Source organism: Kogia breviceps, chromosome 3 (assembly GCF_026419965.1).
Source record: "Kogia breviceps isolate mKogBre1 chromosome 3, mKogBre1 haplotype 1, whole genome shotgun sequence".
Taxonomy (NCBI): Eukaryota; Metazoa; Chordata; class Mammalia; order Artiodactyla; family Physeteridae; genus Kogia; species Kogia breviceps.
In genome coordinates, this window is record NC_081312.1 from 88626223 (window position 1) to 88643174 (window position 16952).

General features: G+C 39.8%; 1 protein-coding gene across 1 annotated transcript in view; it reads left to right on the forward strand.

Moving 5' to 3' along the window:
* SLC28A2 (solute carrier family 28 member 2) overlaps positions 1-16952 on the forward strand; it is a 76931-nt gene that overhangs the window by 40266 nt on the left and 19713 nt on the right. The window contains exons 7-9 of the mRNA XM_059059376.2: positions 12963-13054; positions 14147-14330; positions 16502-16643. Of these exons, the coding sequence (XP_058915359.1) occupies positions 12963-13054; positions 14147-14330; positions 16502-16643 (418 nt within the window). The remainder of the gene's footprint in view (positions 1-12962; positions 13055-14146; positions 14331-16501; positions 16644-16952) is intronic.

Here is a 16952-nt window from a genome sequence, read left to right on the forward strand (position 1 = left end):
TTTTGTCAGATTGCTGTTGGTGTCTTAAACTGCTCTGATGTATAATTGTGTCCAGTTCCCTCAAATCTCATCAACTTTATATTTTCTCAGATGAAAAATTTGTTACATAGATGTTAAATCATGCTTTAAAGTTATAACTTGCATTTCTTTGAATCCTAGTAAAGCTATACATTTTCCCTATTTAGTTTACTTTCTGTATTTCTGTGTGTGGTTTGCTTTCCTTCTTTTACCACCTATAGTAGAATCTGGATTTTGAAACTCATTTAGTTTCTGCTGAACTATTCAAATAGCACCCATACAGATTTTTGTTTCCAGTCCTTCCCACTTGCTACACATCTATCTTATATAGATTCTACCAGAACTGCCTAAAGCATGATTCTGAACTGCCTTGTTCAAAAACCTCTGTCATTCCCCACTGGTTGGCATTCAAGTCTTCCCCACTCCTGCTCTCCAACCATGATTTGTACCTAACTTGACTTCCCAAAATTAACTCTTACAATTCCCTTTCTAATGCTCCTCTATGCATTAGAATTAACCCTCAATTGTTCCTTAAATATAACTTTTCATTTCCTGCCTCTGTGTCATGTTTTCCATCATTCCCTCTGAGTGAAACGCCTTTTCATTTTACATCTTTCTGCCCAGATACAACATATCTTTTAAGGCCCAAAGCAAGAGCAATCATGTCCATGATATTTTCACAAATGGTCTTCCTCCTCCTCAACCTCACTGGCCGCAGTCCAAAGAGGCCTCTTCTTCCTCAAAACTCCCATAACATTTCTATTTGATCTTCTCTAATAACACTTAAAAGTTTTACAGATTTATATGTATATTGCATACCCTAAACTAGACTGTAAATACATTGAGGGCAGGATCCATGTCTATTTCATCCTTTTATCTCCTATAGCACCTGTTACAATGCTTTACCCATAGTATATACTCAAAAATTCAAAAATATTCAGAGTTCAATAGATACACTTTTGAAGTAGAATTGACAAGATTTGATGACTGATTAAGGCCAGCCATCCTCAGGACACATACTCAGACCCCTGTCTTTATCCTTTCTTCTGTTCTTGGTTCCTCAGGATATCCTTAATCTGATCCTTCAGTGCAAACTGTTTTAGCTTCTCTTTCTTTTCCTTACTCTTTCTGAATTTAGCCATTTCTATAAAGCAATTTAGCAAAACAAACATTTTAAAGAGGGTTCTTTCTGTTGTTGTTAGAATTCAAAAATGTTTGGTGGTGGTGAGGGGTGTTTGTTTTAAAGAACTAGTGAACTTGAGCACATCTGGTGGCTGAAAGAAGGAGCCAGGGGAGTCAAAGAAAGAAAAGGAATGGAGAATACAAGAGGATGGAGATAGTGAGATAAATAATTGTCAGATAAGCCCTTAGGAGTTGCGAGGAGGTGGAATCGAGATCAAGAGTTGGAGGATTTGCTTTGGTAAGTGGGAAGGCCAGTTTTCCCTAAGATTTTAGAAAGGAGGCTCAGAAGCTATTGGATCAGAGATGTGCTAAAGGATCTAGGGCAAGAGAGGCTGAATTTCTGTAAAATAGAGGGTATACCTGCTGAAAGCAAAGGAAACTAGGCTTCATAAGAGCATTCATCTCCCCCTCAGTCCCACAGACCCTCAGCCATATTCCCTTATGCCCCCCTCCACCCCCACAGTGATGCTAGGGTCCTGGGGCCGACTTAGCAGGGAAGCATCCTGTCCTAAGTTTAGGTCTGGCTGACGGAAGGGCCAGTAGACCTGAGAAGGGCTCTTGTGCCCTACAGGAAAAGAGTCGTACTTTTTCCTACCTTGTCTTCTAAATATTAGCTCTTCTGGTTCTTGATTCCAGAAATGAAGAGTTGAGTCATTAAAATTTTCTTTTACATGAGTGGTTTTTCATTCAAGCCAATTACCAGGAAAAAAAGGATAATGATCATGTACCAAATTAATATTGCTTTAAATCTTGCTGAATTTCAGCTATAAATTCTGTTCAGACAGGCCTAGTCTTCACGTGGAGCCCAGTAAAGTCATCAGAAGTTAAAACAATTAAGTGGAACTTCGGCGCCAAACTGGACTGCCTGAGCCATCTTCAGTGGTTTGGCACTTCACTTTGTTATGTGTGGACTCACCTGCTTATTTACCTTTAGTAGTTGTTTTAAAACTTCTATTCTTTTCAAATTCTCAACCCCACTTTTTCCTACCCATCCCCATCTCCACTGCTATATAATAGCTATACAATCTCCACTGTATATAATCCACTATCATTCCTTTCTAAGAAGAGTATTTTTGTTACTAAGACCCCCATTCATCACTTATAATTTTCTTTGTCTTTGTCCTCTTTTTCTTTTTCCATTCTCTCAGAAAAAGAGCAGTCTCCCTCTCGCTTTTTAAAGCTAACCTGCCAGTCTCTGCTTTTTAATTGGTGTTTTTAGGCCATTTACATTTAATGATTTAAATCTACCATCTTGCTATTTATTTGTGTGTGTGTGTGTGTGTGTGCGTGTGCGTGTGTGTGTATATGTTTTTGTTTCATTTTGTTTTGCTACACCGTGTGGCATGTAGATCTTACTTCCCTGACCAGGGATTGAACCCACGCCCCCTGCAGTGGAAGCATGGAGTCTTAACCACTGGACTGCCAGGGACGTCCCAGCTATTTATTTGTTTTTATTTGGCTCCACTGCTCTTTTCTTTTCTCAACATATCAAATTTATTTCTTCCACTGTTAATTTTCCCAGTCATCCATTAGGAATAGATTGTCTTTTCACTAGTTACCCAATATTACATTCCTCTCATCAATTAAAGTCACCCCATGCCACTGATTTTATGAAAGTTTTCTTAATGATAAAATTTAGGATTTGGGAAGCATTTATAATTTCATTTGTCACTCTTGGCTCCACAAAACAAAAGTAGACAAAATAAAAAGTAAAGGCCCAATTCACAATCAATGAGAATTTAGCTCAGCTGTTTACCCAGATCCTTCATCTAATCTCTGGATTGCAACTAAATGTAATTTTAAAAATTGGAATATATTTGACATATAACATTGTGCAAAGATAAGGTGTACAACATGTTAATTTGATATATTTATATTTGTAATATGATTGCCACTGTATCAATAGCTAGCACCTTTATCATGTTACATAATGATCATTTCTTTTTAGTAGTTGGAATCAAGTTCTAGTCTCTTAGCAAGTTTGATGATTATAATACAATACTGTTATCTATATTCACTATACTGTATATCAGTTCTCTAGGGCTTATTTACTATTTGTTGAAAGTTTGTACCCTTAACACCATCTGTCCTATCCCCTCACCACCCCATTCCTTGGTAACAACCATTTACTTTCTGGTTTTTAAGGTTTGGCTTTTTAATTTTTAATTTATTTTATTATTATTATTTTTTTGGCCATGCCACAAGGCTTGCAGGATCTTAGTTCCCCACCCAGGGATTGAATCAGAGCCCTGGCAGTGAAAGTGCTGAATCCTAACCACTGGACCACCAGGGAATTCCCGAGTTTGGCTTTTTAATAGATTCCACATATAAGTGAGATCATACAGTACTTGTCTTTCTCTGACTTACCTCTTTTAGCATAATATTCTTAAGGTCCATCCATGTTGTCAAAAATAGCAGGATGTCCTTTTTTCTCATGGCTGAATAATATTCCATTTCATATATATATATATACCACATCTTCTTTATATATTCATCCATTGATGGGCACTTAGATTGTTTCCATATCTTGGCTATTGTGAATAATGCTGCAGTAAACATGGGAGTGCATATATCTCTTTGATACCCTATTTTCTTTTCCTTTGGACATATACCAGAAGTGGAAATGCTGGGTCAGATGGTAGATCTATTTTTAATTTTTTGAGGAAACACTGTATTGTTTTCTATAGTGGTTGAACCAATTTATATTCCCACCAACAGTGTATAAGGTTTCCTTTTCTCCACATCCTGGCCTACACTTGTTATCTCTTGTCTCTTGATGATAGCCATTCAAACAGGTGTGAGGTGATATCTCATTGTGGTTTTGGTTTTTATTTCCCTAATTATTAGTGATGTTGAGCATCTTTTCATGTACTCATTGGCCATTTGGATATCTTCTTTGGAAAAAATGTGTTTTCATTTCCTTTGCCCATTTTTAAATTGTATCTTTTGTTGTTGTTGTTATTGAGTTTATGAGTTCTTTATATATTTTGGATATTAACCCCTTATCCAGTATATGGTTTGCAAAAGTTTTCTCCCATTACATTTATTTCATTAATTGTTTCTTTTGTTGTACAGAAACTTTAAAGTTTTTTTAAAAAATTAATTAATTAATTTATTTATTTATTTTTGGCTGCATTGTGTCTTTGTTGCTATGTGCGGGCTTTCTCTATTTGTGGTGAGCGGGGGCTACTCTTTGTTGCGGTACGCGGGCCTCACTGCAGTGGCATCTCTTGTTGCAGAGCACAAGCTCTAGGTGCATGGGCTTCAGTAGTTGTGGCACATGGGCTCAGTAGTTGTGGCTTGTGGGTTTAGTTGCTCTGCGGCATGTGGAATCTTCCCAGACCAGGGCTGGAACCCCTGTCCCCTGCATTGGCAGATGGATTCTTAACCACTGTGCCACCAGGGAAATCCTGCTTTTAGGTTTGATATAGTCCCACTTGTTGACTTTTGCTTTTGTTGTTTCTGCTTTCAGTTTCCTATCCATAAGAGTATTGCCAAGACCAATGTTAAGGAGCTTCTTCCCTGTGTTTTCTTCTAAGAGTTTTATGGTATCAGGTCTTATGTTTAAGTTTTTGATTCATTTTGAGTTAATTTTTGTGATTGGTATAAAATAGGGGTCCAGTTTCATTGTTCTTTATGTGTTTATCCAGTTTTCCCAACACCATTTGTTTAAAGAGACTATCTTTTCCCCATTGGGTGTTCTTGGCTCCCTTGTCAAATATTACCTGACTGTATATGTGGGACTTAAAGTCTGGGCTGTCTATTCTATTCCATTGGTCTATGTGTCTTTTTATGCCTGTACCATACTGTTTTTATTACTATAGCTTTGTAGTACAGTTTGAAATCAGGACATTTGATACCTCTGGATTTGTTCTTTTTCTTCAGTATTGCTTCAGCTATTTGAGGTCTTTTGTGGTCCCACACAAATTTTTGGATTGTTTTTTCTATTTCTGTGAAGAATGCCATTGGAGTTTTGACGGGGATTGTATTGAATCTATAGATGGCTTCGGGTTGTATGGACATTTTAACAATATTAATTTTTCTGATCCATAAACACAGATGTCTTCTATTGTTGTTTTTTTTTAAAATGCCTTTCCTCTTTAATACCCTTTCTTCTTTTTATGCCTTCTTTCAGATTAATTGAAAAAAAATTTTTTTTGGCTGTGCTGCACAGCTTGCAGGATCTCAGTTCCCCAACCAGGAATTGAACCCAGGCTCTTGGCAGTAAAAGCATGGAGTCCTAACCACTGGACTACCAGGAAACTCCCTGAATATTTTAAAATGATTCCATTTTACCTCCTTTATTGGCTTATTAGGTATAACTCTTTGTTTTGCTATATTAGTGGTTGGTTTAGATTTTGTAGTATATATTTTCTGTCTTTCTTTCTCTCTCTCTCTCTTTCCTTCCTTTCTTCCTTCTTTCTTTCTTTCCTATGTGGCATGTGGGAATCTTAGTTCCCTCACTAGGGATGGAACTGGTGCCCCCTGCAGTGGAACCATAGAGTCTTAACCACTGGAGCACCAGGCAAGTCCCCCGTAGTGTATATTTTCAACTTATCAAGTCTACCTTCAAGTGATATTATACCCCTTGGCATATAGTATAAGAAACTTATAATAGTATACTTGGCATATAGTATAAGAACCTTATAATAGTATACTTCTGTATGTCCTCTTCCAGCCTTTATATTACTCTTGTTTATGTTTATATATTTTACTTTCACATATGTTATAAACCCCATACTACACTATTATTATTTTTGTTTAAACATTAAGTTATCTTCCCGTATGTTCCAACTTAAATATACCTGCACCTGCATGAATCCTTATCTTTACCCCTCCTTATCAGAAGTCCTACTCTCCCTGAGTTTGAAGCCAACCTCTTTATCCATCTTCTTAATGCCACCCTTCTCCATCCCCTTCAACAGGGCCTCTTTCCCCTACCTCTTCAATTATTCCTTCTCTCAATCTATAAATATACTCAAGTTTCTTTCCTCAAACATCAACCTTATCTCAAACTTGTGATATCTTTTTCCTTCATGGCCAAGTTTCTTGGAAATGTGGGATTTCCTTGCTATTTCCATTTTTCTCACCTCCCCATTCAATTTTCAGCCCAGTACAATATAGTTTTCACCATCACTGCTCTGCTGAAAATCTTTTACTCAAGTGAGCAATGAAAACGTACTTACCAAGTCCAATGTACACACACTTTCACTGGGCATCTGTAGCATGACCCTTCTGACCCTTTCTTTCTGGAAACTCACTTATTGATTTTAATGGCACTATCCCTTCCTCATTCTTCTACCTCTCTGGATGTTCTTTCTTGTCTGTTGTTTTCCAGAGCCTGTCATTTGTCTTCTCTTCTCACTCTTACACTTAATGTCTTGATTCCTAAAGCCACATCTGAAGGCTGAATCTTTGTTCTAAGCTTCTGACCTATATATCTAACCACTTACCAAACACCTTCATCTAGGTGTGACATATACACTTCAAATTAAACATTAAAACCAAATTTCTGTCAGCATAGGTTTGATACTTTTCTACTCAGTCAGGCCCTAGTCAGGCTGGGTTCTAGGCACACAAAGATAAATAAACTCACATTTCCTCCTCAGGTCTGTTCCTCCTCCTGTCTTTTCTATTTTTGGTTCATGTTATCACCCTGACTGAGTCACTCACGGAAGGAACCTCATTTGTCATCCCAGTTTCCCTCCCCTTGATGTTAATCCTCTTTCTCAAACACCTATGCCTTTGTTACAAAGTTTTAAAAGAATTTTTAAAATCTTCTAAAGTGGAAATGGAAAATAATTTAAAATAATTCAATGCCTTAATGAAAAACTGATTAATGCAATAAAGTGACCTAATGGAGATCATTCTGGAAAACAATTTCTTCAGGAAAATTCAGCAAGGTTCATATAATTCTGAATAAAATGTTTATAATAAAAACATGAATTTCCTAATGAATTAAGAGATCCTGGCAACAGTCGTCAATGCTAACATCTCAAAATTAGAGACAGCCTCTGCCTCCTGATAAAAGCACACAACGTCTCTGACACAGTCCTGCACACCCGCCTCCCCTCCCTGAGAAGGGAATCTGATCAGGTCTCTAACTCTACCTACGATTTATAGGAGATACAGGGGGAAGGAGTAACAGGTTCAATTGTACCGCAGGGATGCAATCATCAAAATGCAGCCTGGGAGAAACCTACAGAACAAATAATCTACTTTCCTCAACAAATAAAAGATGGCAGGACATTCAGGTGGAAAGACACTTGAAAGAAGCTTCGTCCAACTGCAACATATGGACCTTAAAAAGATCTAGATTCAAAACCCAAACTGTAAGAACAAAACTAACAAAGAACACTTATGAGAAAAGCAGGGAAATCTGAACTCTGACTAGATAACTGATATTAAGGAATTAGTGTCATACTGTGATTAAATTGAAAATTAAAAAACAAACAAACAAACACCTATGCCATTCACCTCCTATCAGTCCTCCCCTGCACCTTCAGTTACTTCCATACTGGCCCCTAGCCCATCCCTCACCACCCGCCTCCAGAGTGATCTTTCTAAAAAATACATATATACTTATGTTATTACCTTGCTTAAATTCTTCAATGGGTCTCTGCTTTCTACAAGATAAAACTGAAATTCCTAAGCATGATACATAGTCTAAATGACCTGGCTTCTGTCTTCTTTGCATGCTTTCTTCCCGCCATCCATCCACATGCTCCCTGCTTCTCAGCGACAGTAAATCATACTGTTTTTTCAAAATGCTTGGCTCACTCAAGTATGCTTTTCCTCCTCTAGAGGTGGCCCAGCCCTCTCTTCTAACTCCCTGAAACACATCCCCTTGGCAAGCGCCTTCCCCTTTACCTTTAGGATCAGTTCATCTGTCCTCTTCTTTGTGAAAGCTTCTTTGACATTCACAGGCACGGTTACCTGCTCCTTCTCCTCTACTCTCTTCGCAATTATAACTTTGGAATTCTGGAATGTTCCCTCTGGAATTCCAGTCTTTCATGTCTAATTACAAGCCACATGGAGTAATGGAAAGATCTGGGGTTTAAATCCTAACTTTGCCAGCAGGCTCACTTTCCTTGCCAGTGAATATAATATTAACCTTGTGGTTTTAGGGGAGGATGATTGATGAGGTCTTGCAGTACCTGGTAAAAAGTGCTTACTAAATAGTATCTGGTTTTTCTTTCCTTTAGAGGCAATTTTTTAAAAAAGTAGTCCATATATACTCACACTCACTCAATCCCCTGCAACTCCATTTTCACCCACTCTCCTGTAAATGGCTCTTTCATGCAGAACCAGTCACCTGTTCATGGCCATCTTCTCATTTGCTATGCTACCTGATCTTACACATCACTGAATGTTGTTGACCTCTCCTCCTTTTAAAAAAAAATTATTATTATTATTTTTTAAAATTTATTTATTTTTGGCTGCATTGGGTCTTCGTTGCTGCACACAGGCTTTCTCTAGTTATGGCGAGTGGGAGCTACTCTTCATTGCGGTGCTCGGGCTTCTGATTGTGGTGGCTTCTCTTGCTGCGGAGCATGGGATCTAGGCATGCGGGCTTCAGTAGTTGTGGCACACCGGCTTAGTTGCTCCACAGCACGTGGGATCTTCCTGGACCAGGGCTCGAACCCGCGTCCCCTGCATTGGCATGCGGATTCTTAACCACTGCACCACCAGGGAAGCCCTCTCCTTAAAGATCATTTCTCTTTTTCTCTTTTCCTCCTAGCTCTCCAACTGCTCCTACTAAGGCTGTTGTTTCTTCTGGCTGTCCTATCAGAGCAACTGTTCTAACTTCCTGGGAGGATGATGGTAAGCCTGGCAGGGACGGATGGGGATGGCAAGATAGGTGGGTGGGTGTGAACTGCACAAGTTACTGGGAGGGAGGTCTGGAAGGGCATCTTGTGCTGCACTAAGTTGCATGTCAATGCACATCTTGAGTGAAGAACTTTAGGCAGCCCATCCTTGCTGTGAACTCCTCCCTGCAACCCCTCCAGTTTTTGTTTTTGTTTTTCTTTCTCTTTAGGGCCTCAGCCTGAATTCAACAGCTAAATGAGCCAGAGCTCCCTTGTCCTCAAATTCCTACTGAAATCGTTAAAAGAAGTTGTAAATAGGGACAAATTGTATCAGCATAGGAACTACATGATGAGCATTAATCATATACTAGAAACTAGAGAAAGTTTTGTTAAAAATGGAACTAAAGGGCTCTCCTGCAAAGGCCATTGGGGAAAGAGTCGTGACTCTCCTTAATGAGAGAGAGCCTTACCTGGGGAGACTCTACTGTTTTTCAGAATCCCTGCTACCTCTAACCTGGAGGGATAAGAGTTCTGGAAGGAAGAAGTTAAGGCTGGGTAGAAGGGCCGGTTGGAAAACCCACTAACTAGGTCCCTCTTGTTTTTGTGGATCTTTGAATCTCTACTTTTAGTGTGAAGAAGATCTGACTTTGTATTGCACATCAAGCAGAGATTTGGGTCCTGTGTGGAGAGAGGATTCTTTTCTAAGGCAACATATCCATCACAACTCAGCAGTTAAGCACCCGGCTGTGTTCTGGTTTAGGTTCCCTTCTCACTCTACCTGGGCTGATGGTTCTCAGAACTGGTCATCCCCTGGTGCACAGAGCCTCTGACTCCAATGTAGGTTTGCTGGCCTCTATCTGATAGGCCTTCCTCTTGCCTTCCCTGGTTTTCCAACTCCTTTTTGGCTTTCCACTTTGGTTATTAATAAGCTCTTTGCTTCTCAATCACCATTCTCCCTTGGACACTTTTTGTACCTGTTCTTGAGCTCCTCTACAACACTATCCAGCAACCCTTGCCCATCCAGTTTTAAACCAGTTTTATACACACCTTTGAATCTGGCAAAGTGGTACCCAGTACAGTACCCACTGACCAGTTCTTCTTATGCTATCATCAAATGAAAACTTTGGACACCTTGAAAAGATTCTGGTCATTTCTACCTGGAGGCCCTTGCCCTTTACTCAGACTGTCATTTGGTACTGGGTTGACTCATTTTCTTTCTTCTAGTTCTTACTTCAAGCCAGGGCGAGCAAGGATTCACCCAGGGCCCCACTGTCAACAGTCACAGGAGATGGATTTTTTGAAAGCTATCTACACCTTCCATTCTAACTGCTAAAAGATAGTACCCCAGACCCTGGGAATGTCCATAGCTTTGTCTCCCTTAGTTGGGGGAGTTTCCACAACTTGTGGAAAGGGTCACTGAGAAAATGCATAAACACCCTTGCTGCTAGGCCTGACCTATAGTGACCACTAATGCTATGTTCAGCTACCACAACCTATCATGCTGTCACTTGAGGCTGCAGGCAGTAAGCATGTAAGTGAGAGCGTTATTATTAGTCCATATCTGGAAAGCCTTCCACACACATACCTGGGGAATTTATGAGTGGGTACAGACATCACAGCAAGTTATGGACAAGATATCAAGTGTCACCATCTACCAGACAGATTTTTTTTTTCTCAATTCAGCTTCTGAGTATAACACAGTTACTAACTCTCAAACTGAACCATTATATAAAGAGCTTGGTTGTATTAGCAAGATCCTAGGCCAAGCAGGATGCCAGGACCATGAACACCCGTGCACATACCTCTATGCACTGCTTCTCAGTTGGTTTAAAAGGGTCTGAGAACATATATTCTCTTTTCCGTGGAATGTCCTGTATGATTTTTTTTAATTTTAATTTTTTAAAGCAGAGGTCCAGTTGTAAATTGATATGCTAGGATCAGTTTGTTCATGGGTTTTGCAGAGATGAGTGTTCTTCACTGACTTCTGGTAGTACCCATTGATCTTTAGTTCCCAGGGAATGGTTGAATGTGGTCATGAAGTAATGGCAGAAATCTTTTCTAGGTATGTGGTTTATATTTTTCCTGGACTAGTGAGTGTCCCCTCTAATTTTGCAATGGTTTTGCTGAACTGGTATTTGATTAGGTATGATTTTAAATCAGCTTCACCTAATCAGTTTGGGTCCTAACAGGAACAGATGGAATACTTAAATTAGGATAATTAGAGAAGGGTTTATTTACAGAGGGGCTTTATTTACAGAGAGACCATTACAGGGATGTGTGCAAGATGTAGTGGAATCACAAGAAACCATAGTGCAAGAACCTGAGGCTAGAAGCAATGAACAGTCACTATTCCTAGGCAAGGGACAAGATATAAGAGAATCCAGAAGGAGAGTCAGATAAAGAAGACTTCAATATGCTGACCTCAGTCTTTTTATACACTCTGATCTCCTTTTGGATCCTCTTGGTAGAACCCAACTAGATAATCCAGAGGGTTATGTAATCCCACTGATGCAGTCCACATGGGTTAGAATCCCAGGGCACAGAGCAAGGTGGAGAGTGGATCTGGAGGAGCAAACCAAAGATATCTGGCACACATGGGAAGTCTAGGATTGAAATTACATTAGTTCCTTGATATACTTTGCAAATGATATTCCAAAGATATTGACATCCTTCAGGTACACTGACACCTCTAAGCAATGGTTTTTAATCACTACTTTCTCTATTAAGCATGGAAAGGTAGCAGAGTTCTTGAGATCCTAAATGTTCTCTTGAATTGGTGTCAGGTGGTGATAAAGAATGTTTTCTCCTTTCTCAGATCACCTATATCTGATAATACACACACTACTCAACTAACACAGGGTTGGACTCCCTGAAGAAAGGAGAAATAAGGAGAAGGAGAGAAGAGTGGAAAGGAAGGCTTTGTATAAAGAAGAGGGAGTGTGTTAGATGGGAGAGGTAGCAATGGAGAAAGAGCCATGGAAATCTGTGAGCGAAGTCCCCAGGGTATTTGGAGCTAGTGGTTGGTCCCAGCCCTGGCTAAGCTGTCATGCCTCAGCATGATGGCCAACTGGGACCTTCTTGCTGGGCTCATCTTCTTTTGAGCTTCTAAGAGTTTGGAAATTAGAGCTTTTTGTTCATATGACTTCATTGTGCTGAGGACATTTAAAAGTGTCAGAGACAGGTGAGCCTGGGGCCTAGGTAAGATGCAGCAAAGGAAGATGGTTAAGAGCTCAGGTTCTGAAGCCAGACTGCCTGAGTTTACATTCTGTCTATGCTCCTTACAACTTCCATGACCTTGGGAAAGGTACTTTTCTGTTTTCTAGTTTCCACATCTGTAAAATGGGAATGATAATAGTAGCCACTCAAGAGTTCTTATTAGGAGTCAATGAGTTAGTACTTTTAAACTTCTTAGGAAGAGTTCAGCACGTAGAAAGCACTATATAAATGCTTGGTAAATTAAACTTGAAAAGTTCTACTTGCTGGGCACCTTCTCTCAGGCCCTCTCACCCAGGAATTCTTGAGGGTGGTAGTGTTTTCCATCCAGTTTGTCAATGCATATCTGATTGACTGTTCAGGGTTATGGGTTTATGTGATTTTTATTTTCTCTCAGAAGAATAGGCCCTTTTCTGAATCTGGAAGCTGAGCAATCCCTCGTCCCTAGGGAACAGGAAGGAGTAGGTCCCAGTAGTCTATCCCTGATGTGACCAGTGTTCCCTTCTGTGGTAGGAAATTACTGAGGATATTGCTAGTCCAGGTTGGGCAAGAGTGTTCTGACCCGCTGCCCACTGGCAAGGTTGACCTGGCCTTTCTGGCATCGCTAGAACACTACCTAACTTCCCCAGGATGAATTTCATTAAGAGAAAACTCTTCCTCAGGCCAGGCAATCTAAGTTCTGGGAATTGATATAAACAGGATGGAATAATTTTTGGATCTTAACTTTTGGATTCTCATCAGGAGGAACCTACAGCCTTTTGCCAGGGCAAGAAGTTTCTGTAAGATACATGCTGCCTTGTTCAAGAAGATCCTGCTGAGCCTGTTGTGTTTGGGTAAGGTATTGAGGATCCACGGAAGTGAGAGACACAGTTGTTTTAGAAATGTGACCTTGTGTCAAGACTATTATTAGATGGAAAGCAACTTTATTCACAAGTTGATCTAAAGGGCTATATGATGTATAGATCTTAATTACTAGTAGGTGAGCTGTAATTAATAGAGTTGCACTTCTAGGAATAAGTAAATAAGTTGCACTTCTGAGAATAAGCTATTTTTCAAAATGTACTATTTGATAGACTTAAATATGTCAGAGAATCTGGGCTTGTCTTTTTTTAAGTATCTTGATTAGGTGAGGGGCATAGTTCTTGAAGTCTGTGAAAGAAGCCTGTAGTATGTTACTTATTTGCTGGTTTACTGGTAAGATCAATGATATAAAATATTTTTAAAAGATAGCAAACCTCTTGGGAATTCCCTGGCGGTCCAGTGGTTAGGACTCAGTGCTTTCAATGTTGGGGCCCGGGTTCGATCCCTGATTGGGGAACTAAGATCCTGCAAGCCGTGGGGCATGACCAAAAAAAAAAAAAAAATAGGTAGCAAACCTTTCTTTAAAATATACTGTCAGTGACATATGGGACTTTGATGTGAATATTAGAGGCAGCTGGGGTAGTGAGAACAAAAATTATATTTTGGGGTGAGTCAAGGGGCCATGGAATGAGAACCATATGGCTGTACCTCCTAGTAGTAGCCTTGTTTGCATGGCTCTGTTGAAGAGGAAAGATTAAAATGACTGGGGTTGTACAGTTTTGAGAAAAGATGACTTTTTAAGAGTATAAAGGTGGGTGCTGATTAAATCCACTTCCAGGGATAGAAAGAGAATATCAGATAAAATAGAAGGGAATGAGATTTTATTAGGGACAAGTGAAAATATGCAACATTCAAACTAAGTTGGTTCCTCCTTGGGATACCCCAAGAAAACAGTTAGCCATCTATCCTGGCCTTGAGAATTGCATCTCAGTCTGACAGGGCTGGGTGGTAAGGTCGCTAGAGAGTTTTACCTGCCTTAAGTCCCAGACATTCATGACTAAATCTTCATTTGGTCCTAGGGGGCTCTGCCTTGCTGATCCTTACTCTGTACTTTCTCTTTTTAGCTTATGCTGCCTACTTCCTGGCAGCTTGCATCTTGAATTTCCATAGGGCACTGGCCTTGTTCGTCCTCACCTGTTTGGTGCTTTTAGTCCTGGTTCACCGCTTTCTGAAAAGGTTCTTTGGTGAAAAATTAACGAGATGTCTGAAGCCCCTTGAAAACTCCTGCCTGAAGCTTTGGATGAAACGGTAAGATAAGAATCTCAATATCCCTCATCCCACAACTTGTCTTAAACCCCAATCCATTACCCTTTTCCTCCTTTGATGGTTCCTGAGCTCTCTCTCAGACCCTCCCCTATACTTTACAAAACCAAGGCTCATATGGTATTTGTTTTTCTCTTTCTGACTTACTTCACTCTGTATGACAGACTCCAGGTCCATCCACCTCACTACAAATAACTTAATTTCGTTTCTTTTTTATGGCTGAGTAATATTCCATTGTATATATGTGCCACATCTTCTTTATCCATTTATCTGTTGATGGACACTTTGGTTGCTTCCATGTCCTGGCTATCGTAAATAGAGCTGGAATCTAAAAAAAAAAAAAAGACAATAGTGGTCATGAAGAACCTAAGGGCAAGACGGGAATAAAGACGCAGACCTACTAGAGAACGGACTTGAGGACACAGGGAGGGAGAAGGGTAAGCTGGGACAAAGTGAGAGAGTGGCATGGACATATATACACCACCAAACATAAAATAGATGGGTAGTGGGAAGCAGCCACATAGCACAGGGAGATCAGCTCTGTGCTCTGTGACCACCTAGAGGGGTGGGATAGGGAGGGTGAGAGGGAGGGAGATGCAAGAGAGAAGAGATATGGGGATATATGTATATGTATAACTGATTCACTTTGTTATAAAGCAGAAACTAACACACCATTGTAAAGCAATTATACTCCAATAAAGATGTTAAAAACAAAAACAAAAAAACCCAAGGCTCAGTGAGCAAATAGCAGCGGGCCTCTGAACACTGAACTTAGTCCAGTTTCTTATAGCCTTATGTCTCAATATTGCTAGGGGGCAGGAGGGGTTCCATTTCAGAGAAGAGTTTCAATCTGTTTATTGTCAGGGCTGGTATCAGAAATGAGAAAAACCATACTCCTCTTCAATGAAGAAATCAAAGCAAAGAGGCTTATAGCAGCATTAAACTATCAAATTGATTTGGTGGTCGTGTGTTTCTCCCTTAGTTCCCAGATACGTTTTGTACTTTTTTTCCCTCTAGTCCTCCAGACTTCCTGCACCCACTGGTGTCTTATAATTCCCTAGAGTTTAAGGAGCAAACTCACTGTTCAGTGTATACTGAGCTGGATGCTACAGCAGCCGCACCTCATCTAACTAACTGTGGCATGCACGTGTCCTTTGATCACGTGCCTGGGGTGAGAGGATAACTTTCAGACTCTATATGTTCCACTTTTATGCCTTTTGTCCAATGGATGCACAGAAAATAGCTGTTCAGGATGTTTGCAACAGTGATCATTTGGAGAAACACACCAGACTATAGCCTAAATTTTGGATCATTGATTTATTTGACACTGGAGGGATAGAGCGAAAGGACTTTCTTCATTAACAGGATGGATTCTGGAAGCCAGATTTATTTATTTATTTTTTATGTTACTTTATTTTTTTAATTTTATTTTTAAATTTTTTATACAGCACGTTTTTATTAGTTATCCATGGAAGCCAGATTTAATTCACTTTGAGTTCACAGTGAGAACAGCTGCAAAATTCAACCCTGACCTGAAATCCCTTCTGTCCTCGTCATCATTGTTCCTATGACATCTCAACGGACAATGTGCTCTTTTTGTTTTCTTTTCTTTTCATATGTGATTCACCTTCTAATTCTTTTCCCTTGAACTGAAATGACTCCAACACTCAGACATGAGGAGACTAGTTTATGTATTGATCAAGGATGTTTGGTACATTAAGGGACCACAGGGCATTAAGTAGTTGATTTTTGGCTTAGCCTTTACTCTTGCCCTTGGAGTGGTTGGAAAGTGGGTGGAGATCCATGGGAGGACTTTTCCTCCTTCTTTTTAAAATATTTTGGTTATGCATTAGAACATTCTTAAAGAATAAATCTTTATATCACATCTTACTGATATGATAACTTGAAGAAAAGGAGGTCATGAGATTTATGTCCTCAGATTGGACTCTTTCAGATTCATTCTTTGAGTAAAAGAGTTGAGGGGAGGGGAGAGGTGGAAACCACCAGATGAATGATTCTAAAGATATGTCTCTGTGTCTAATCTGTTGAGTTCTTTCATTTATCCTTGTGGTGAATGTCTATTTTTTAGAGGTAAAGTTAGTGATTTCTTATTCACTCACTGATTTGATGACATGGTCTTGAAATTCCCTCTCCAGTGTGTTCGCAGGAGTCTCCTTGGTTGGCCTTATCCTGTGGCTGGCTCTAGACACAGCCCAAAGGCCAGAGCAGCTGATCTCCTTTGCAGGAATCTGCATGTTCACCCTCATCCTCTTTGCCTGCTCCAAACACCGCAGTGCAGTGAGTTTTGGGTATTGCAGGGTGGGCATAGTAATACCTAGCCAAGGACCATGTGTTACTAATTACAAAGTGCATGAGCCAAGTATTGATCACAAAGGCATAGAACTCCAGGTCTATCCACCTCATTACAAATAACTCAATTTCATTTCTTTTTATAGCTGAGTAATATTCCATTGTATATATGTGCCACATCTTCTTTAGTCTGTCATACAGAGTGAAGTAAGTCAGAAGGAGAAAAACAAATACCGTATGCTAACACACATATATGGAATCTAAGAAAAAAAATGTCATGAAGAGACTAGGGGTAGG